Source organism: Taeniopygia guttata, chromosome 3, assembly GCF_048771995.1.
Source record: "Taeniopygia guttata chromosome 3, bTaeGut7.mat, whole genome shotgun sequence".
Classification (NCBI taxonomy): domain Eukaryota; kingdom Metazoa; phylum Chordata; class Aves; order Passeriformes; family Estrildidae; genus Taeniopygia; species Taeniopygia guttata.
In genome coordinates this window covers 10290414-10315332 of record NC_133027.1, presented here as the reverse complement: position 1 = coordinate 10315332, position 24919 = coordinate 10290414, and the positions used below count along the sequence as shown (strand labels likewise).

The 24919-nt window shown below is 37.8% G+C and overlaps 1 protein-coding gene across 2 annotated transcripts in view; it reads right to left on the bottom strand.

Annotated features, from left to right (window-relative positions):
• Positions 1–24425, bottom strand: part of WDR35 (WD repeat domain 35) — a 42716-nt gene extending 18291 nt beyond the window's left edge. Inside the window, exons 1-13 of one of the 2 annotated variants that reach the window (XM_032747743.3) lie at positions 24297–24425; positions 22878–22995; positions 21966–22037; positions 20561–20653; positions 19350–19478; positions 19003–19136; positions 17276–17441; positions 17034–17179; positions 14887–15012; positions 12236–12421; positions 11653–11685; positions 9536–9596; positions 882–1026 (exon numbers count right to left, since the gene is read on the bottom strand). In XM_032747743.3, the coding sequence (XP_032603634.3) occupies positions 882–1026; positions 9536–9596; positions 11653–11685; positions 12236–12421; positions 14887–15012; positions 17034–17179; positions 17276–17441; positions 19003–19136; positions 19350–19478; positions 20561–20653; positions 21966–22037; positions 22878–22995; positions 24297–24320 (1433 nt within the window). In that variant the 5' untranslated portion in view covers positions 24321–24425. The remainder of the gene's footprint in view (positions 1–881; positions 1027–9535; positions 9597–11652; positions 11686–12235; positions 12422–14886; positions 15013–17033; positions 17180–17275; positions 17442–19002; positions 19137–19349; positions 19479–20560; positions 20654–21965; positions 22038–22877; positions 22996–24296) is intronic. The other variant, XM_032747744.3, reaches the window with a different exon arrangement.
• Between the last annotated feature and the right edge of the window lie 494 nt (positions 24426–24919).

Genomic DNA, 24919 nt, shown 5'->3' with positions numbered 1-24919 from the left:
GTATTATTCAACACTTATATCTTCTCTTTTGCCTTAAAAAGTAGCATTAGGAAAGATTTTAGAATGCTAAAATCCTCATTAATGCTTAATTACAACTATCTACCTTTTTCAATATTTTTGAAATATTGAAATATCAGTTTATAATCTTGTCCAAGGCTAGGACATCCAGGTCCTACAACAATGTAAGTTATTACATCATGTACAAAGATTACTCACTATTAGGGACATATGGTGACAGAAGATGGTAGGTTTATAGAAAGATGATATAGAGTAGAGATTATATGGAAGAACACACAAAATAACTAAAAAGAAAACCATAACAAAATTGCAAGCTTTGTGGAGGTGACAGAAAAGTTAATGCCACAAATGAGCACCTGGGAAAGAAATATTTTGGAAGCAAAACGATGTTGACTTTGGCTTGTTTAGTTTGAGAGGATAAAAGTCCATACAGGATTAGTCGTCAAAGCCACAACCAGACACAAGTGTATTAGAGAAGAGCCAGCTGGACAAAGTTCTTAGAGGCAATGACAGATGAGAAGCAGTTAAAGTTATCAAAGGGAATAGAGCTGCCTGGAAACTAAGAGCATGGAGGAGAAACAGGAGAGGGGCAAAAAGGCATCAAGACACACAGCTCTGTAAGGAAAACATGCAGCAAGCAAATGGAGACACTGAACAGAAACTAATCCGAAAACATCTGAGGGATGTGGATAACAAACACACAGTTGCTATACAAAACTAGTATATCATCTTACAGGCCTGAAAGTCAACACACCTAATTAGAAAAATGAGAGGACAAGGGTTTGCACTTTAGACATGGCAGAATCCACCTTATCAATGACACCAGAGCAGAGGAAGAAAAATGACAAAGCCTGAAGACAAACCTTTCCCTGCCTTCTTTCCTGGTCCGTGCCAGCTGATTGATTTCCATGGCTGTGAGCTTCTTGGCCACCCGATACTGCCAGACATAAAATGCTACTTTGGAGGCCGCAATCACATGAGTTCTGGTCATTGTGACAAACAATGGCTCTGTAACAAAACCCAAAGAATTGCAAAATTAGAGCAGCAAGCATTGGAGTAGACGCCGATTCATACATTTTTTCCAAGATGGATGAAAACATACACTCATATATTAAATGCAAAAAACAACAACCAAAAAATCTGCCCACACACAACCTAACAGCAGTTTTCATTAGCTGGTAACAAATTTCACAGGGGCCTTGTGGTCTTGTCCAGAAGAACAGAGAACTTCTTTACAAGTTCTGATTTTACCATTAAAACTTTCCTCTCCCTGCTATTTCAGCAAATCTTCATGTGCTGATGCAGAAAACAGCAAATGCATACAGATAATTTTTCAGGTTAATAACCAGCTCAGGAGCATCTCGAATCTCCTTAACAAGATCTATTAAATACTTCCATATCTGACATATTTAAGGCTATTCAAAAGTTGAGATTCTTTTTCTTGAAAACAATTCATAAATTTTAAGTTAGACAAGACCTAGAAATGTTGTTTGCACTTTAGTTAATAGCTGGGCCAAATATCAACTCTTTATCTGAATGGCAACAAATTAAATATTTTGCAGACTGTACACTTAGTCTTACTTTATTATGCCAATAAATCACAGTGTAGGAATGCAGGACATTTTCTTTACTTTGTCCCTAAGCCCACTCAGAATACTGCACAAATTGAGTATCGCATTCCTGCTACCCATGCTCAGTGGGGAAAAAAAAAAAAAAAAAGATAAAAGAAAAAAAGTGAAGGCATAGAAAAATGAAGGAACCTAGTATGCAAATCAGCCAATGTCTTTAAGTTCTACAAGTAAATCATTATAACATAATTTATGATATATTTACCAAAAAAAAGTTAGATAAATTCAAAAGAATTGTGCAAACCAGCCTGGTAGTAGAACACTGAGTCATACAGATAACATGATGTGAGCAGAAAATACAATTCTTTTACAGTGAATCTCTTTTAATTTTTTTCTCCTCTGTATTTTAGCATAGAACAGAACTCTGGAGGGAGCTATAAGCCTTCCACATAGAAGAGCAGTGCTACAAGAGACAGATGGGGGAAGATTGGTTGAACAGATTTCATTTCTTTGAAACCAAGAGGATTATATAAGCTACCCAATGGCTGCAGAATACTTTTTAGTAAAAATGTCAATACTGGGCAAGAAGGCTTAGTGATGATGCTTAACGTTAGCAGCACAGTTATTTACATTATATGCAACTCATGTATTTCATGTACTTATAAGACATTCATTTCAATAATTAGTCACATCCAAACTGAAGGATCCAGTCTCCTGTATAATCAAAAACATTAACAAATTCTATCTGTTTGCTCTGTTTTTTTATTAACTTCCAGCTGTATGTGCCATAACAACCAATTTTTTTATCCTTTAAAAATGAAACATGAGAATCTCCTGACCTGTGAGGGAATAAGGTTTGCTCAAATCATAGCACTTCTACTAAGCCTCATAGTTGAACTCAACTTAGTCAACATTTGAGTACTTGTGGTCCGAGACAATGTTAAACCACATTGCCATACCAACATCTGAAGCCATGGGCATTCCTCACACTCAAGAGGCGACTCCCCCTTTGACTTACAGCTTCCATGGAGCCTAAACTTATCTGTGCACACCTTGAAATACCTGAATCTGGGGAAAAAAGTTGGTCACATAAGGTCTGTTGTGATCCAGAACCAGGATGGCAAAGTATCCATGCTTTATCCACAGGAATATAATCAATTAGGTGTTTTATGAACATGCCTAAGACTAAACTGACAGTTGCTGCCAAAAAGCACATACACACCAACCCCTGACACATTTTCCTGCCACTTCTTTCATATCAGCTCTAGCAGCAGCTGGACAACAGAGTAAGTTTGAATCAGTTCATTCATCTAACTGACCTCAAAATTAAATACATAAAAGATTACATTAAGTTGGATTAAAGAGAAAATCACGAATGATGGAGCAGGCAGGAATGAGCAGCCAGCACAGAGGGCAGGGCCTTCCCTTCTTTGCAACAACAGGCTCAGCAATGACTGGATTTAGGCCAAATGTGAAATTGCAGGACACAGCACAGAGACAATCATCAGGATCAGATCCATGCAGAGACACATCTGAGAGAGCAGCATCTCTATGTGGGAGCTGATGTTTTTACAGAATTGCCTGTATAACTTCAACAATTGCATAAAAGTAGGACACATGGCATTTTTTCTAGGACTGTTTTAGCATTTTATATTGGTCAGTCATTGAACAAAAAATCTCAAACAGAAAAATCTGCGGAAAAAGAAACTCCAATCCAAGTCTATTCTGGACGCTATGAAACATTTCTTTACAGGAAGGTAGACATTCATTGGAACAGCTTCCTGGAGAGGTGGTCAGTGCCCCAAGCCTGTCAGTGTTTAAGAGGCATTTGGACAATGCCCTTAGCAACATGCTTTTGGTCAGCCCTGGAGTGATCCTGGACTGGCTGATCCTTGTCAGTCCCCTCCAGCTGAAAGTATTCCATTCCACCTTCTCACCTCAGAGCCTTCCACACTGGGCTATGTTCTGCTCCTAAAATGTTTTCCTTCTTGACTGCATGACAGCATGAATTCAACATGAGGGAAGGAAGTCCCAGCCACTCCAAGTTTGGGCTGTTGTTGGGCAGAGAAGGAAAGAATGGGATTTGCCATTTCCTAAGAAAAACAATATGCTCATTTCAATCCCTTCAGGCTGAGGGAGATCTAGAATCCCTTTCCGGCAGCTGGTTTAACTATTTAAGTTTCCTTTAGTGTAGAGAAATACCATCTTACACAGCAGCATTGATTTACCAGCAGGTGCTGCTCACCTGAGCATCAGTGCCCTTCACAGAACCTGTGCTCTGACTACTAAGCAGACAGAAATGCAAGCACCTAAAGCCTGAAGGAGGCAAGAAATTTGCACACTCTTCTGCTCAGCATTTCCACTGCACAGAAGCTTTCCATGTTCAATATGTAAACTTCTTAGACTGTTGAGATCTTCCTGCTGATTTCGCAGATACCCAACTTCAGTATTAATGTCTTAATTCTTAATTTTCAGACACTGAAAATATGTGAAGAAGACATTAAAACAGGTGCTTCACTTTTCAGGTGCTGACCAAATACTGAAAAGGGCTAAACAAACCATCCCCATCAAAACAACTCCAATATGTGAAACAACTGCCCTTTAAATTTTTTTCTGGCCCTCCTTTCTCTTCTCACCTCATTTCTCTTCACTATTCTTTCATAAAGCCTCCTCCCTGAAGGAAAGAAACTTTCTTTCCTATATACCCAGGAATCTCTAGTAACCTTCTCAATGTTTGCATTTCATCCACACACACTCCATCTCACTTCAAAGCTGTTAGAAAACACCTGCTTCAGCGTCTAATCTTCTTGTAAAAATATAGACAGAAATCAAACTTAATGCATGACTACATTACTTCACCACATGAAAAAGCTGAGTTGCTTTCTAGTCTATGAGACAGTATACACAAACAAGAAAGACAAGTGATACCACCTAAATCTGATGGAAAGGAAGCAATCTGACAGACACAATATTAAACTGTTGTTTTCATACAAATCTGTTACAGGCTGTTCCTGGGAAACTGGAATGAACTTAATCTAATCAATAAATCTACCTAATTTTAGAGCTTGATTCAAATATCTCTACAAGTGTTGGCTCACAAATAGAAGAAAATGTCAGGAAACAGCAGGGACAACTGAACATGTTGGGACATGTGGGACAGCTCATGAACAACCAGTTTACGGAACATAAATATGCAAAATCCGTTACAATTTACATTAAAAGGATCCACTAAGTAACAGCAATTCAATTCAGCTTTTCACATGTAGTTCAGTCATCCCTGTCAAGGCATCCAGGAAGGAGGCAAGACACACGGGCAGGACTCCAGCTCTGCCTTTAATCCACCCGTATGTTGGTCAAGCTGTTGTATTAATTTCACTGGGTGCTAACACACACTTGAAAGATAATTTAACACTTCACTATGTCAGTGCTCCTAAAAACATGTAAGAAGATGATATAATCCAGCCTAAGTGACCTTTTCTTAGTAGATACCATCTGTTGTGTTTCCATTAAAAAGATATTATATAACAAGATATTTAACCTTCTGTAGTTTATATTTAGTTATTCATCAACAGACTTTGACAGAAAGTCTGTGAGCCTGTAAAACAAGCACAGAAGACACTGTGTTGGTTAATTTTTGTCCCAGAGTAGGATGGAATGCAGTAATGTTAGACAATGAAGAAAAGAGTAATTTATGGGCTGGCAAATACAAGCTATTGTGAAGGACCTCAAACACAAGGCACAGGAAGCAGAGGAAGCAAAATGCCTTTGGACAAAATAAAAAGCAGTATGAGGAACAGCTGAAAGTGCAACCACCCATCAATGTCTAAAGAAAGCTTAAGTGATGGCCCTTCATCAGATAATGACTGATTAATCCTTTATTGCCATCATTAACAGAGACAAACATTAGAAAGCTAATGATATAATTAAAAATTCAACAGAATAAAAGAAATAAGCACTTCTTTTTTGAGCCTTACTTGAGCTACTGGCTTAGAGCCCAACAACATAAGATTTACATCTCCTGAGGGTGAATCAAACATTGCATAACGTCATAATTTCTTTGTCATTAGGAGATTAATAGTGGTTTGTTGAAACAGTATTATAAAATATTATAAATTTACAATTCAGACAAATTGTTTCTTAACACACATTCTCAGATGCATTATTTAAATGCTCTGTCAGATACTTAGCATCCCTACATGAGCTGCCTTTTTTCTCCACTAGCCACTTCCTACCAGGACAAAGCCCAAGAGGCCAGCTAGGCACCTAAGTCGCAAGGAGGAGTAAACCCTTTATGTTCAGTAGAGCTCCAGGTGATTCTTGTTCCAACAAGGGGCAGTCTGCTAGAAACCACAGATAGTGCCTGTTCAATTTACAGTAATTATAACCAGTCAAAAAATATAGTTTAGAATTCATGGTAGTGAAGAAACACTCAAGAAAAGGCAGGAGCACACAGATATCAAGTGGTCTGCTGAGGACATTCTACAACATAAGAAATAGTTTTTCACCAGCATTTATGAAAATCAAATAAAGTAACAATCTAAGTGTATTTAAGCCACTCTGAAAGATGGCACTTTGAAGTCTGACACAAATACAAGAGTTCAAAACAAAAATTACCTAACTTTTTATGGAAATAACTTTATGCAACAATTTGTTTATTAAAAGAGACTAACCTGAAAATTTTTATTAGTAGAAAGAAGAGGGGAAAAAAGAATTTTAAAAACAGATAATAGCATTTTTCATGAGTCAGTAATACCCATCCAATTATCCTGAGTAAGAGATAAGTTAATTTTAATGTTTAACTGCTTATTCCTTAAACTGATTTTCCTCATTTATAAACAGAAGGACAATGATTTTGTTAGAAACAATGTATCAACGAGAATCTTAGAGAACTTTCTGAAAGGTCTTCTGCCCTTAAGGTTTTACAAGGTCTTCTCTTTCTATTGACTTCTGCAAGGCCAGACAGCTGCTTAAGCTCAGCATGCTGTCAAATTGGAACAATTACACTTCCTACTGCCAAAAAGCTCCAACTGTGATAAACAGTGTGATATACTGTACAATAGGACCTTGACTATGTACAGCTGTCAACCTCTCACACCAACTGACCTTCTGTTGTAAATATTTCTAGTTGTTCTATAAAGTTGCATTTTCAAATGTTACAAAAAGAGGAAAGTAACTATGATGAAACCAGCACAATGAGTTCCAAAAGAGTTGCATTTATAGGCATTTGCTTTCCACTTTCATCTTCAATCCCTTCTGCAAGTTTGGACAGCAAACTTTAAAGGAGTCTTACAGGATGCATATATTCAAAAACCAAAGAAGTTTGAATCTTTGGCTGTGTATACCATACAGTAATGAAAGACTCTCTTTTTTCACAGAGACTACAGAAATTTTTCAGGACTCAAAAATGTAAATGTTCCTAACCTCAGGTATTTGTCCATCTAGGAGGCTGAACGTTATAATGCCCAGCACTTTCACAAGTGAACTCACTCTAAGAAAGAGCAAATCTATGCACTCCAGTACTGGAGGGAACAGCAGCAGACTGCAGAAAGCTTCACTGTGCTAAAGGAAGAAATTGTTTAATCTCTTCAGTACAATTCAAGTACAGATGGAATAACAACAGCATTTTTCAATTAAACAGCCTTTCTTTTTAAGTGTTCCCAGTTACTGAAAAAGATTCTTTTCTTGTGTACAGGCAGCTGCAGGAGATGGGTCATACTGGCAGAATTATAAAGATACCTTTGTTTATAATAAAAAAATAAAATAAAAATGAAATAAAACTCACAGACTCAAAGTTCACATAAATACAACACTTGAAAAATGCAAAGCAAAGAGTTTAAATGCATAGTTAGACATGTACATGCAAAGCTAATTATAACAGTGAGTGGGATTCATCTCACCTAATTTTATACATCTCTGACAAAGATGAGCTGGCTGCCCTGAGCTTCTTCATACCCAGTGGAGAGTAAAGGACCCCCTTCAAGAATGATTCACTCAACTTATTTTGGATGTCAGCTGCAGAAATGACAAGACCTACTCCCTCTAAGTCCCTGAACCCTCCTTCCACCACCCCAATCCTGCCTGCCAAGTAAATCCAGAAAACCAGTGGGCACATACAGTGTAGACATCTGATCAGGAGCAGAGACAGGACAGGGACAAAACACACACCCAACTCACACCACTATCACCCATAACACCATCCTACTTCATGGGATTCTGTTTTGGGTTTAGGGTTTTTAATTTGGGTTGTTTGGGGTTTGTTTGTTTTTTTTTTTTCAGGGGAGGGCATTATTTGGTTGTCTTACTGATGTTTTTTCCTCCAGTCTTTTGGTATTGAACCTCTTGGACATATTATTCCTTCAGATTCTGATATGGGCCCCCTATTGCAAAAGGTGGCAAGAGGACATCAAAGGGACAGAAACAGAAACCACAAGACTAAAACTACCACAATATTTCATAAACTTTCCATAGGACAAAGTAGTCAAACTCATTCATCAGAGCATACTATTCATTTTAAGTATGATCTACAATATAGGGCACAAATTTCAAAATATATTTATGACTCACAGCTGATCTCCTCCTGCTATCACTGAAAAACTGAACATTAGAAAATTATACTTTAAACTTAATAAATATATAATAAAGTATAAAACCGTTTAGAAACATTGTTTGGGGAAAATAATAACTTATGATCTTGATTATTTCTAGTCCTTGGTGGATTTTTTTTCCTACCTATATTCTTCTGTGAATTGCTGTTACTTTCTTGTTCAATAGTTCTTCGCCTTACTTTCCTCATAATTTCTATCTTACCAAAACTTTGCTAGACACTTTGCCCATCAATTTTATCAGAGAGAATAGCTGTTTGCTGTTTAATATTAACACCAAATATTAGCACTATGACTTAAAAATGACATCTCTACTGAGACTAATTTAGCCAGAAAAGTTTCTTTATGCAGAGGATAAAATGAACGGCTCTAGAAGGCAATTTACATTAAAAAAAAATTCATGAGGTTTCTTGTCATAATAGAGTATTCCCCCTCATACAAAAGCAAATAAATATTTGTATAAATTTAAATAAGTTATTAAGTATTTAAACAAATCAGGAGAGTTAATCAAAGAAACAAGGTTGAAAAAGAAAACTGCAAGCAGGATTCACAGTGTCTACTCTGAATCCAAATTCAGATCTATTTGGGTAACAAGCCAAAAATAAAGCAAAAACCAGAACAAATAAAAGTGGATTCATTAGTCAAAAAACTGATTAATTTGTCAGTTTGGCTACAATTCCCTCATTTGTTTAAAAGGAAAAAAATCAATTATCTTTATTCTCAAGCAAAAATCACAGAAAACAGTAGCTTGCAATTACTTGGCAATGTTCTGTACCACGCCTGCAGCAAAAAAAAAAACAGTAGGGAAAGCCTGGAATTCAGCATTAATTAGGATTTGGGGGTGTTTACATACTTGTGTTATAATCCACTGATTTCTTTAAATTGAATTTTAATTCATAATCTGAAACTACTTAGGTAAAACAATCGTGAGGAAGATAAGGGAAAGATATTATCAACTCTGAAACACAAGAAATTGATGCTTGAGTTATTTGTGAAGCAGCAACAAGTGATTTTTAAATGAAAGTCCAAATCAAATTATTTCACTTCCTCTGATACAACTGGACCCTTTTCAAAGTACATTTTCTTATGAAGAAGTTGAATTACCACTGTTCTGAAGGAAAATCTGAATTGCCAAAAGACACCCATTAAAAAAAAAAAAAAAAGAAAAAGTAGCAATTTTTAAAAATTATATTATCCATAGCTTGCATTAATTGGAAGAATCAGTTTAAGTTTAGCCAATTTGACAAGGAATGTTACTGGTTTGACAAGCCATTATCTTTATTAAAAGATAACTAACACGTCAATTCCAACACAGATTACAGAATAAGACTATTGCAAGTTGCTTACCAATATCAATATATTTTGGGTCCAAGGGCGTGCCAATAGAATTGCAGAGAACCAGCACATACTGTATGGAAATAAAAGCAAGTGTCATTACTACCACACTTCTTGTAGATCAGTAAACTGTACGTGGTTTTCTATGAAGGTGCATCTCATAACCCACGCCACACATTCTCATGCAAATCAGCAACAGAAAACACAGAGACCATGACTGCAGCAAATATAAAGCAGCATAAGCATGAGTAATGAGCTATTTGCCATTTAGCACTACAAAATAAGATCGAGCACAAAACAGGCAAGTAACCAGCTGTTTTATGCATGGGAGCAAATCTACCTGACAACACCCAACAAGTGGGAGATACCACCAGCACATCCACAGACAGCGTCTCCCCTGCTGCTGTGTGAGGCACAGGCTGCACTGAGAACATTTCCAGGCATGGTACACCCCTGACTCAGGGATTTAGTTCTCATCAGCTGCTCATGCAAAAGATAATCTAATAAACTCCCAGCAGTTAGGATCTTTGTTCTATCCTTTGCAGATCTCCATCTCCTTGAACCTCCAACAGGGTAACAGTGCGGGGAGAATTGTCAATAAGGCTCTACCTCTGCCCTGCAGTATCATAGGTACTACAGAAGTGATGAGGGGCTTTTTTAAGTTTTCCCCTTCTTATAATCTTACTCAGGAAGGCTTTAATAGCACAGTTACCTCAGAGACTGGGCTGTTAAATTCAGGAAGATGCAAATAAATAATTCACTCAACAATAATGCTTCATTGTTGTAGTTTATGTATTTATTTCTTCTGGTCTAATCAAAGATTAAATACCTTAATGATTATTGCATAGGGAAATGCCTTGAAAGAGAAGTGTGGAAGTTAAGGAGCAACTTATACTGTTGAGGCTTTACTCTTAAAATAAAATAAATAAAATACACCGGGCTACCAAAATGTGAATTACCCATGAGCCGTTACCCTGACTCTCCTGGAAATGAAAGATAATTAGTTTTTCATGGTTCTTTCACCTCCTGAACAATCTATGTCATTGTGGTATGTGACTACAGTAACTGTACTGCTACCCTTTTAAACAGATAGATTGACATCTTATGCATCACACAAGAGCAGCTCAGTTTAGCTTTTCATCTACCATATGAACTTCATTCTTCCAAAGAAAAAGACCTGAACATGGATTTCTTTTTATTAAGTTTTTTTTTCTGGTTTGACCACCATTAATTATCTTACAAAAATAGTATTTTTCTTTGTTCATGCATTAAACTTTCCACCAGCATTCTCAAATTTCTATTTTCAAAAAAAATATGTTGTGCTTTTGCCGGTGTAAGAAAACACACATGGCATTTTTAACTCTTTAGTTTTTATTTCCATCATGTTTACATTAATTCTTCTCTGGTAAATTATCCCCACATTCAATCGACAATAAATTTTTCTTTTATGCCCTATCTAGTAATTTCTGAGACTCCAAGTCAGCCGATCAGAGCCAGTCAAGGAGTAATGGAGTAACAGTATCCAGACAGGCTGCATGACCCACACACAGTGGTGCCAGGGCAGGGAGATTCCACTGGCTGATTTATCCAGCCTTGTTATGGATATCAACATGAAGTCCTTCTTAATTTACTGAAACATCTACTTGCAATATTTTTAAACAGGTTCTGCTGAAATTAAGTCTTTTTTTCTCCCATTAGCTATTGCTTAAATTCTGCCATTTTAAAACCACAATTCTAATGACCAAAATCTCTTGTAAACCAAATCAGTTTTTGAGACAACTCTAATGAACTGCTACCCATAAGCCTATGCACTTCATTTCCTAAAACCTGGCAACTCACAGTGTTAATAATTACACTGGAACCATTTCAAAACAAATGATAGGTCCTTACTATCTGTAATTTTCAGGTGCTAAAATTAAATCTCTTATTTATGCTCAATAGAGTTATACTACACCGCTCCACTGTTTGTTTCCTCCTTTAAAATTACAATTCAGAAAAAAATTATTTTATTGCACTCAACTTCACCAAAGGTTTATGGCCACAATCCTATGTTTTCAGTCCATATGACAGTATACCATTTCTAGCACAATGAAGCAAAGCAGCACTACAGCATGTTTGGGGTTTTTTACCATGGCACCAAATGACTCTGTCTCCTGCTCCTCCTTTGTAAGCAATATATAAGTGATACAGAAAATAATTCTGAAATTATTACACGGGAAAAATCATGTAACAGTATCACACTAACAGAACATTCATTAACCAAAGAATACATTTATCAATTGTGATTACACATAAATTAATAAACAAAGAAGTTTGCAGTAAAATATAACTTACATTGCCTAAAAAAATTGCACCTTTTTTTCCCATTTCTGACTGATGAAATATTCATTACCATTCTGATGCTTTTACCTTGTCTCTGGAGAACTGTTCCAAATATTTCTGAAGAAACATTCATCTGGAAGATTGCAGTTTTTATTAGGTTACTAATGGCTACAAGGAGCTGATCTGTAGATGCAGTTACTTTGAATCAGCTACTTTGTTGTTTGTTGGGATTCTGTGTTTTTGAACACTGAGCCCATTCATGCCATCCTGTCAAATGACAACTGACACAACTCTAAGGCAGATTCAGACTTTTACATTTCATCTTATTCCAGCTGTAAAGAACTGAAATGTGGAACAGAGCATTTCAAGTGAAATTAAGACAGATTTTACCTGAGGCTGATTTTCATCTGCTTTAGTTGCTAAAACACAGAAGTCCCCATAAGTTGTTATGGAAATAAGGCTCTTGACATATTTCACATATTTCTCATTGTTTTTTGTGTCCCAAAAGACGACACAGCACTCTGGGCGCTCCGCTCGGGTATAGGCGTAAACAACGGTATTGGAACAGTAACCCCACTGCCAAGAAAGACAATGTTCATAAAACCAATCAGAATCTATAAGAATTCAATAATTAATTGTTCCAGCCATGAAAAAGTTTATTTCATATACACAATTAGTATTCAATATTTCTTACCTGTCAAGTGACAAACTGACTTATTATGAGAACACAGCTCACATAATAAGATATTGGAATAATATAAAACTGGCAAAAGAAGGTTTTCTATCACAGCAAGCTTTTCCTATCACCTTCAGGACTGAAGGATCATTCTTAAAATGTGACAAGATCTCACTTTGCCCTGTTTCCTCCTTGCTCAGCAGGTATATAGGTGTATTTATATAGATCAGCAGGTATTCAGAAAAACCCAGTGTGATGATGGTTTTTGCCATGAAAATGCTTGCTTTGTGACTACTGATTCAGAAACCTGAAGTTCATTTCCCAAAGGAAATACAATAAATACCTTAAGCAGTGCCAATTGTAGAAGCAGACAAAAATAAGCAACTATACAGGAGCACTGTAATAACTCACATCACCTCTTCCTTATTAGTACCATGAGAAAACTCCTCCCTTCCTCCCAGAAGAATGTAATTACTTGTATGTAACAAGTAGGAGAAAGGACAAAAAGGCAAAACAAACAGAATATACATGAGAATGCATATTGCATTCAACTGATTTAAAGTACAAAATATAATAATGAAAATCCTTCCCAATACAACAGAACCAGAAAACAGAAAGGAGGTGAAGCTGTCAAATAAATGAGACAAAGCAAAACAGTTAAAGATGACAATGCAATTGTAGAAAACCTAATAGAATTCTCTGCATCAGTATCTACTAGAGAGGGAGAAGAGAAAGCTTATTGGCAAGAGAGGCTCCTAAACTCCTCAGGAAATGAAACCAAAGTGATAAACTACAGCATCAACAGAAGAACTTCTGGAACAGACCCATAGACTTGAAATTAGTATTACAACTCCATGCAAACTATGAATAGTTTAAAAAAAGATCAGCTCAATTCATAGTTTTTACTGTCATGTTGATTTAAAACCTCCTTTCTCTTATTATGGCTTATTGAAAAATAGAAGAAAACAGATTATTCAGTAGATTGGTAATGTGACATTAACTCTTCATCTCTAGGTCATTAATTCCAATCCAGCATAAGATAATTACAGCTTTGAATCACTCCCATTTAACGACTGTCACCTTTTAGAATATGTAGCTCCTAAAATGGAGTTACTTATATTACCAAAACACAGCAGAAGTATTTATTGAAGGAAAACATGTATCATTCACCATAAAAATATTTAACATTGAAATAGAGTACACTACTTAAGAGTTTATTTACAAAAATAAATTAATTTGAACACCTCTCCTTCCTTTTCATTTGTGCAAAATGAAAAAAAAAAATGAGCTTACACATGCAGTTCCTAAAACAGAAGTATTATTAATTTGCAAACTGTGCCAGATCTTGAAACACACATGGTCTCCTAGATACTGATGAGTTTAAGAAAAAGCAACAGGCCTGTGTTCCAGCTGTTGCACATCTCCCAGAATAAACATTAGGTAGCATTTCCTGCAAGACTAATTTCCAACTCAGATTTCCAAAGTCTTTTCCAGAATATTTACAACAAGCTAATTGAAAATGCTTCCTAGCAGATTTGTGTTTACAACTCCCTGACTAAAATACATTTCAATATAGCTGCAGGATGTTCTACACATTGCACTCTCTCTAATTACAGTGACTACACACTGATGATTAAAGAACATATTCTGTGCTGTGAAAAGAAGTATACAATGCTCTATACTGGACAGTAATTGCTAGTATTTGTTAAACTGTACATTTTAAAAAATAGTTCTAATTCCTAAAAAAATAAAAACACCAAATGAAAAAACTCAGGTGGTAAACAAGATAAAACATTATTTAGAATCAGATGATAGACACGTGTAAGAAGTATATTGAGAATTGAAATGTAAGCAGGAAGTACATCTATCAGGTTGCATTCACTCCTATTGTTCAGGTGTCTACTCAACTTTCCAGGTTCAAATGAATAATTCACCACTAAAAAAAAAAAGGCAGTAAAGTAAGACTCAAACAATTCCCATGGTATGGCTCAGCCCAACCTAGTCAACCAAACAGCAATGAAAACACAGCAGCCTTAGCTAATGACATCCTCAATTTCTACCAAATTTAGAATCATGCCCAGTTCTGTTTCCTTACTGTGAAAATGAAACTCCAAATGCATTGTAAAGGCAATGGCTAAGTCACTGCATCACCAAGACAGACCCTCACATTCCACTATAACTGCAAGTCGGTAGTTTGATGAAGCTGCAATAGTAAGTGAAGCACTAGTGTCATATATATATGTATACACACACATGTATGCATGTATGTATGTATATTAGAGCAAGCTACTTTTTCAACCTCATCAGAAGGAGAATAAGTAACAGGAAACTTATTAATACAATGAAGTTTCACATTACTACATACCTTGTAATGAGGACGAATGTTTGCAAAATATATGTAATGATCAACAGCCAGTGCAATTTTCAGTCCACCTCCCTCCCAGGACAAGGAAGAAATCTGTTTGCCAGGAACTTTCAGTGTACGTAAGTGCTTGGTTAAAACAAAAGAAGAAAAAGATTTGAATTTATCACAGGAAAGCTACTCTAAAATACATAAACTACAGTTTTGATAGTTGTTGATAAAAACCCTATAGATATTCTTTACAGTACCCCATAATAATTCTCAAATTGCAATACATATGCAAAGAAAGAGAGATACTTAGGGTGTACACCATAAAGCGTTCTTTCACCTCAAGTTTGGTTTGTTGTTTTTTAATTTCTGTTTTATTTCTCCAGAGAGAAAGAAACAACAGGACTCAGTGATAGTTCAAGCTTGAAGAAATAAACAGTAGATAATGACAATATAAACATTATTCCCTTTGGATGGTAATTTGAATCACCTTTATGATTTCAGTCACAATTAAAACACACAGAAGTAGTACTGATCCTGACAGTAGTGAAACTCAGAAGTTTCACTGACACTGGAAGTGTTTTAGTCAGTTCATGTACAACACTCTTAACTACAGCTGATAGCTTAAACAAAAACATATCCCTACTCTATATCAAGAGCATGCAATTAATTAGCTGCAGAGGTACACAATTTTCAGTAAGGCAATGGACATTTTCCTCTTCTCTGTCCCCTTTCCAAAAGAATCTATGAAAGGCAGTTGGTACACTTTCCATCTTTTTTCAAATATCTTTATTTTGCTGAAGAATTTTTAACTGAATGAAGGAAACAATTAGGAAAAAAATAATTTCAAAAGCTATAACGTTAGTCCCACAGAACACTTCTTTGTGGGTACCTTTTTAGGTGCAAATAATATAGATGTATGTAGTAAAAGATATACTTATGTACTATTCATTGTACATTTTTTAATAATCTTAGGCCTTAAAAAATAAATTTTACTGAGTAGAACATTGATGCTCAGGTCTAACTCTCCTTTTGAGTACCTATTTCATGTCTTTGATCAGATGAAATACCAAATCAAAATACTGCTCACACATTATTCACGGAAAATACCATCTTCCAAAAAGTGAAGTCCATATCTGAGTATCAGAACGAGTACAAAACAATTCTAAAACCTGAAGAATTTACTTCTGAACACTAATTACAAAATCTGGAACACCAGTTTCGTTTCCTTCAAAGGACACTAGCAACCAGAAATGCAACACTATTGCCAAAACCTTTGGTTCCATTAAATCCTTTCAACTAAGGCAACCCCTACAGATGATGTTGGATCTTAACCCCCTTCACAGCAGAGCTCAGAGCTGGCCAGTACTTCCTCTGTACAAAGGACAAACTTCATCACACTCTGATACATAACACTAACTTACTAATTTTCAGCTATATTATTAAGAAGGAACAGGATATTACCTGGCAAGGCAGAAATAGCACAACAAAAAATATATTGACCAGGTGTCTCTCAACTATTAAACATTTAATCTGCTATAAAAAGCCAGGATGGACAAAACCATTTACAAAATAATAGCCACAACAGCCAAGTGAAGAAGTTTAGGAAAAAAAATTTGCTTTTCTGAAGTTTCTGAGCCATTGCTTTTACTGATACAGGATGCCTTTTTGCCACTTTTACTGATTCCACATAAAAGAACAAACACCAACTATTTAATACCAATACTCATTCACCGCTGTATTTTCAGGCTTCTAATCTAGAGATGCTCAGGTCTCTTACACAGCTGGTGTAGAAAGACAAGTACTTCTGGATTTGACACACAGATGTTGATATCTTGACTGCTGCCTAAGCTCCAAACTGCTTATCCTCCACAGTCTCATCTCAGGAATCTGGTGTTCAAAGTTAAGACACCACACTTATCTATCACTAGTGTTTTGAGAGGCACTTGGGATTTTCACACTGGCCACTATGCTGCTGTTCCAAAAGGGTAAGTGGTCCTGTTTCCAGATCCTTGTGGATATCCCATATGGATACCTCAGAGCACTAAATGCCAACATTTTGGCATCTAAGTTCCACCAGCAATGCTCTGTAGCAAAACGCAATAAAATTTAGAAAGAAAAAAAAAACCCAAACATTTACACTACATATCAAATACTTTTACCTCACCAAAGGGAGTGTAGAACTGCACAACATTAATATCTTTATCTTGAGAAGCTGCTTTGAGGGAGCCTGCCAGTGCCAGAATGCTTCCATTGGAGCTCCACTGAATACACACTACATTGATACCAGCATCAATCAAAACAGGATCTAGTTTTTAAGGAATAAACATTAAGAATATCAACACAAGTAGACATTTTGGGTCAAGAGAAGCTCAGTAACTTGCACCCTACATTTTGTACCTACTGTAGTCATTCTCATCTCTCATTATCTGGCATCTCCCATTATCATAACAGACAGCAAGGCAAGGGCAGTTGGGTTCAATGTAGCCTTGGGTACCATGGTACCAGTGTATCCCAGCAATGCTGAAGGTTCCAGTTAAATTCACCAAACAACTCAGCCTCATTTTCACCTGCACAAGAATGGTTAAAGTCATATAAAACATGTTACTTAAAGAATAATTTCTATCTCGACTGACACTTGAAAAAGACAAGATGTTTAAGCAAAATTCTTTTCCTGTCCCAATAAAGATTTTGAAGTTCTCAGAATTTTATAGGTTTGAAAAACTTCCTTATATAATCAAAGCCAGTTCAGACATACAAAAACATATATTTTTAACTACAAAGAAGTACTCCAATGCTGGCATTTTCATTCTTTGAAAAGTAAATTAAAAACAAAAAAAACCAACAACATAAAAAGGCCACCGCTCACACATGTGTATAGACACAAGAAACCCCCTGGAACACTGCAAAAAAAAATATTTCAAACCATTCTAGGCACAATATTTGAAAACAACAACAACAAAAAAAACACCAACAACAAAAATAACAAAACAAAAAAAATTGTTTGCTGGATAACATATAAAAATAGCTGGAAATAAGTAGTGTCCAAATTAGAACACCAATTAAGAGAACTTTTGCAATAACTAGCCCAGAATACGTGGCAGCACAAGTGAGGATTTGTCTGAAAGATAAGAGTATTCCTGAATCAATTCCAAGAGGAATGCCAGGTGAATTATGGGAAAGAGGGGGAGAGGGAGAGAGAGCACAACCATACATTTTGTTGATATAGTGGGGAAAATGACAGCAAATTATTTGAAGAATTTCAGTAATTTGTAGCAGTTGGGAATATCATGACTCATACAGTGCGAAAAAAGAACGATACAGTGGGAGGAAAAAAGAAAAGAAAATGGGAAGAGTAGCAGATACTTTCTTAGGAAGGTAATGGAAAGGAGAAGAAAATTCACCACATTAGGCATTTATAAGTTAAGAACATGGTCCCAAATACACTGGTTTTAAAGTCAGTGTTTTACTTAGCATTTTGGTATAGTCATATTCCAATACTTTAAGTAGATAAAAATAAATAAATAACTCTAGGTTGCAGGAATTCAACAATGTACATAGCTATTTCCTTCTATTTTACTACACACTACCAGGATTTCTCTAAAGAATAATAAAAGCAATGGGAAAATAAAATATTGCTTTTTCTAAAAGCATGCTAATACTTTAAGAAGCAGAAGCTGTAAGAAAACAATATCCTTTAAGCCAGCATTAGTTCCTCCAAATAATGAAAGGAGGAAAAAAACAACAGCTAAAAATATTAAATCTGACCTATCATCACAAACATCTTTGAAAGTAAAGATTTTCAGATTTCTTAAAGAGTTTAACTTAATTTCAACTACTTTTACATTTTCAGTAACTATTGCAAGGCTGAAAGGTATTAGTTGATGTGATAATCATTTAGCTACTAAAATAAATAAATAATTATAATAAAAAGCTGCAGAACTCTTTAATAAAAGCTCTGTGCAGGAAGCTGTCCAGTTCTCAGGACTGATGTCCACCAATTAAACAAACATTAAATAAAGAGGAAGTGAGCTTTTATGCCTGTTGAAGTCAATCATAATCCTTATAAATAATTATTATTATATCCTGATGTTATGATCATAATCCTTAATTATATCACAATGAACTTACAATAAAATTTCCCTGATTGTCATAAATGTGAATCTCTCCGTTTGCCATTCCAAAGAGTAAAATTTTGCTATTGGAGGACCAGGCCACATGGCACAGGTGGGTGCCTTTCAAGTCTTTTCCCCAGATGCGATTGCCTGGAACAGAACATTGACTGCACTTAATAAATATACCACAAAATTAAAAGCAGGATGCAAGCAACCAGTGTAAAAACTAAAACAGCTGAAGTCAAAGCAACAATTAGTAAGTAACTACCAACTGTATTTACCTAGAGAAACAGAGCCACTGTGTATGTGGCTACAAACAATTTTGTGTGATAGCACAACAATTAGTAAGGCTTAAAATCTTACCATCCACTGATCCAACTATCACAGCTCCATCTTCATACACAATACAGATCTTCTGTCCATCAGCATTCCAGCTCATACTTCGAACCACTGATTTATTTCTGTTGTTAATCATCTCTTCATACCAAGAACCTATCAGAAGTGAAAGAAAAGCTGAGTTACACTTGTGATTTGACAAATCTCTAGAGGTCTCAGGGCACATGCTAATCACCGATCTGCCCTTTCAGTAAAAGCCTAGCAAGACTACAGCACAGTGTCCCCAGAAGACACAGACACAGTTACTGTGAAACCCATGGGAGCTGCACATTTCCAAAGCCAACAGTGATGAATGAGGGCTCAGAAAGGGGAGCCAAAGTCCAAGAGGGGCCTACAGAAAGAGCTCTGTGCTTAAGTAATTTCAGAACTGACAATAAAATAGGAAACATAAACCGATGGAACAACTGGCTTTGCTAGGAATAGGTAAAAAGTAATTTACTGATTATTTTCCAAAATGAAAAGATTTATGTGATAGTAGCCACGATGTATCAGCCAGAAAGATTTTTATTCTTTATTCCTGAAATGAGACGAACAGCTAAGATTTTATTTGTTTCCATTTTTCATTAAACTAAAATTCCCAAGAGAACAGGAAAATTCTTTATTTTCTTTTTTTTCCCCACATGTGTTGGAAAGTGGTTACCTTAACTGTGAGGTTTGCTGGCTTTCAAATGAATTCCAGTGAACCACAGTATATGTGTGTGTGAAAGGGTCAAGAGCAATAAAATATAATTATAGTCATATAGTGGTTAGTCATATTGGTTCACTACCTTAAACACTTCTAAAGATAGTTTTTATGAGAGCATTGAATTGATGCTTTATGCAGTGTTGATAATTTTTTGTAATCACATGCTTGTGCTTACTGCACAATATATTTTTCATATTTTATTCCAAGCAAGAGAGATAAAAAATTTAGAGCAGTTTATCAAGCAAATGGCTAAGTACTAATATCTTCATCTACAGCAGCTCTGCAGGAAAAGCACCTTGTCTCATGAGGCTACACTATAAAAAATATAGACAAGTATTACAATAAAACTTGAAAATGGTTTTTAAACTATTTTGAGCTATACAATCTGCAAAATAAAAACTCTGAAAAACAGCAGTAAAAAGTGCAAGTGAGGAAAAAAATATTTCTCATGATACAGAATATTATCCCATCTGAAGTTTATCCTGCAGAATACCTCTGTACATCATCCACACAATGATGAGGCCATTTTGATCGCTGGTAGTCAATTTCTGATACTGTTCATTCCATGTCACAACCTGCACAAAACCTAGAAAGTGATAAAAAGCTTATTGGCATTATTTAAGTAGTTAATAAAAAAATACAACATCCAACTTAATCAACCTGGAACTTTTCAGAAGTTTACATTGCTGACTTTGATTTAGTTGAAGGCTTCTTTCAGTGTCATTTCCTCTTTCAAAATTTTGCTCAAGAGCTCCTTTTGCTTCTGTATTCACCCACTGTAGTAACATCCTCTCCAAATCCTGCTCAGTGCTGATTCCACACCCAAAACCCTGATTTTGCAGTTTCTGACCACCTCTGACACTCTGGGACGCTGACGAAATTTTACAGTTGTAGGAAGTTTGGGGTTTTTCTTCCTCTTAGTAGTCTGATCCTCACTATCGCTGCACATATAAAACATAATCTCCCTGACAATTACCCAAAAGAGCACTCTACACACAAATCCTTCAGACCCTCAAGCTTCATATGGGATCCCACTCAAAATTATTTCAAACATGTTTGAACTTTTATGAGTTCCATACTGCAGATCAAATTGTATGACACTTTCTCCTCTCCTCACTGCTGGGTACCCATTTTCTCTGTATCCTTTCCATTTTTAGTGTTTCACTCAAGAACGTTATCAACAGATGCAATCAAAGATATTCTGATTGTCAGGGATTTTTAAGGTAATAGTAATCTATTTCAGAATTGAAGACATCCATTTAAAGAATCCATTAAATCAATTCTTCACAGTTAATTTGTTCCAATCCTATTTAATTATGCCCTTAAAATAACCTGACTCTTGGCAGATTTCAACTGCAAGTCCTCATTAAAAAGTCTCCTCCCTCAAATAATGCAAGGATTTTAGCATCCTCTTCATATCCCATTGTCCATGGCTGATGACCAGTCAACATTTCTCATGGGACAAGTTAAGTCCTCCCTAATTTTGCTGCATTCAATTTTTACTTTCACACATTAGACTTCAGCTTGCTTTCTAACCTCTCTAAATTTTGTACACTGCAGTCTATGCATATACACATTCTGTAATTTGCCAATAAAGGGAAAAAATACCATATATTTAACACAGAAATCAAGTTTACTGAACCAATTTTCATTTCTTCAGAAGAAAATGGAAAGCAACTGTAACACATAATCTCACAGACATTATTAAAAAGAAAACAGCCTTATTCAAGATAACATGGTAAAACTATACAGCCAAGCTGTTACATACCATGCTGAATACTCACAACCTTTATTTTGGATTTACAATAAAAAGTTACACCAAAATTACCCTATCAGCTTCACAAAATCTTGTACTTTTGTTCTAACTAAAAGTAGACCAAATGCCCAAATACACTTACCACTATGACCTTCAAGAGTCTGAGTCACAGAAATGTTGTTAGGAGCTGCTAGTCCCTTTATCTTTGCCTCATCTACAAAATAACACAATTCACTATGAAAATAAACCTAACAAAGCATACATGTTACCATGTTTCTATGAATACTGAAGCTCTAATCACTATTTACATAGATAAACTGCACCCCTTAGAAAGAAGTACATAGTAACTGCAGGATGAAATTTCTACCCCTCAGTTCCATGTGTTTGCTATTCACATTTGTCATCCAAATTGATACCTGCCTTATGGTCTAGCAGGTTTTCAGGGAAAAAAGTCAACAAAATAAACAAACAAACAAAACAAAAAAAATCAAACCTCAAACCCCACAACAACATCTATGGTTATCACATTTTGTTACATTCAGGAAAAAAAAGTTTAAAAATTTTTGAAAATGGATTTTACTTTTCCTGGAACGTATTTATTCAAAAGAACATACATAGCTTTCTCCATAAAATAATTAAGATAGTAGAAAACATTCAAATAAAATCAATCAATAACAAGGTAAGTTCCAAAATAAAGAGGAAGCTTACATATAATAATAATAATTAATTATATGTCCGGAAAAAAAATGAAGCAGCACTGAAGAAAACTTCAGCAGATATCATGGGTAGACAAGTTATTTGTGTGCCAGGTAAGACCAGCTGGAGAAAAACTGTACACATAAGACAGTGATGAAAAAATATGATGTTAGAAGAAATACATAATAGCTACATACAGATTTAAAACACATGCAATATTGTCAAGTAACTCGGGGAAGAAGTTATGCTTAAGAGTGGTGGGTTTTGTCCTTAAGGTAAAAATTTTTAAACAAAAAAGAAACCCAAAACAACAAGAAAAAATAAACAAAAACAAACACACACACACACACACATTTACCTGTTTGCATTTCTAATTTTATAACTTTCAGTAATCCATCCTCTCCACCACAGGCTATGAAACCTTGGGTCTTATTCCAGGAAATACATTTTAATCGAATATTACCAGGAATTGCAATCTGAAAAAGAAGTATTTTGTATCTCTACACAATTTCAATAATAAGTCATTTTATTTTACATATTTATTTTACATTGTCTAACTGAACACCTCAGAGACACCTACAATAGCACAAGAGAGAAATTTATTTCTATTACCAGATCTGTACATGAAAAAAAGAGAGAAGACAGAACTGCAAGCACTGGTGAAACTGTGCCACCCTCAAGCAATTGAACTCCCGCAGTAAACAATAATAACAGGACACCTGCAAAGGTGTGCCGAGCAACTAAAACAGGCGCCAGGGGTCACACAGCGCGCAGGGCTTCGGTCTCCAGCGGAAAAGCCGCGTCCAAAGCCTATCGGGGGGAAAACTGCGGAGCAGCGGGACAGCGAATGAGCCCCAGGCCAGGCCGAGGGACCCGGGACAGAGCGGGGCACAGCGGAACACAGCGGGGCACAGCGGGACAGAGAGGGACACAGCGGGACAGAGCGGGACAGAGAGGGGCTCAGCGGGGCACAGCGGGGCACAGCGGGACAGAGAGGGGCACAGCGAGACAGAGAGGGGCACAGCGGGACAGAGAGGGGCACAGCGGGACACAGCGGGGCAGAGCGGGACACAGCGGGACACAGCGGGGCAGAGAGGGACACAGCGGGACACAGCGGGACACAGCGGGGCAGAGAGGGACACAGCGGGGCAGAGAGGGACACAGCGGGACACAGCGGGGCACAGCGGGGCACAGCGGGACACAGCGGGGCAGACAGGGACACAGCGGGACACAGCGGGACACAGCGGGGCAGAGAGGGGCAGAGCGGGGCAGAGCGGGACACAGCGGGGCACAGCGGGGCAGAGAGGGGCAAGGCGGGACACAGCGGGACACAGCGGGGCACAGCGGGGCACAGCGGGGCAGAGCGGGGCAGAGCGGGGCAGAGAGGGGCAGAGAGGGGCAGAGAGGGGCACAGCGGGGCAGAGCGGGACACAGCGGGGCACAGCGGGGCACAGCGGGGCACAGCGGGACACAGCGGGGCAGAGCGGGGCAGAGAGGGGCAGAGAGGGGCAGAGAGGGGCAGAGAGGGGCACAGCGGGGCAGAGCGGGACACAGCGGGGCACAGCGGGGCACAGCGGGGCACAGCGGGACACAGCGGGGCACAGCGGGGCACAGCGGGGCACAGCGGGCAGCGCTCCGCCAGCGCCGCACCCTGCCCGGCCGGGAGAGCCTCGAGCTCCCCTCAGACCCCGTGGGCTCCGCGCTCCCCAACCCTGGGACTCCCCGGGGCAGCTCCCCCTGCCCGAGAGCCGCCTGCCCTCCGCCGCCCCGGCAGCACCTTCTTGCACAGGTAGATGAACATCGCGGCAGCCGCCCGGGCCGGCCTCACAGCAGCGCAGCCGAGCCGGCGCCGCGTCCCCCCGGCAACCGCCCGCGGAAATGGCGCCGCTTCCGGGGGCGCGGCCGGCGCCATTAGCGGGGTGCAGCGCTGCGGTGTGCCGGGCTGTACCGTGAGGGCAGCTCCGGCCCGCGGTTCGGGAGTGTTCAGCTTGGATAGAAAGCACTGCCAGTTCGTTAATAAAGGTCACGCTGAGTGTACACGAAGAAAAATACCAAAGTTTGTGAACCTCAGCTTGTCCGCGCACGGTGTTTGTAGTGTAACTTACATCAACATAGAATCATAGAATGGTTTAGTTGGAAGGGACTCCAAAGACCATCGAGATCCCGTCCCGCTGCCGGGGGCAGGGACACCTTCCACTAGGCTGGGCTGCTCCCAGCCCCGTCCAGCCTGGCCTTGAACACTGCCAGTGACGGGGCATCCACGGGGCTGTGCAAGAGCCTCTCCACCCCCGCAGTAACTAATGTCTTCCTAATGCATTACCTAAACCTGCCCTCCTTCACTTTAAAGGCAGTGCTCATCAAAAAGGAAGGAGACTTAGTCAATGAAACAGAGAACAACTA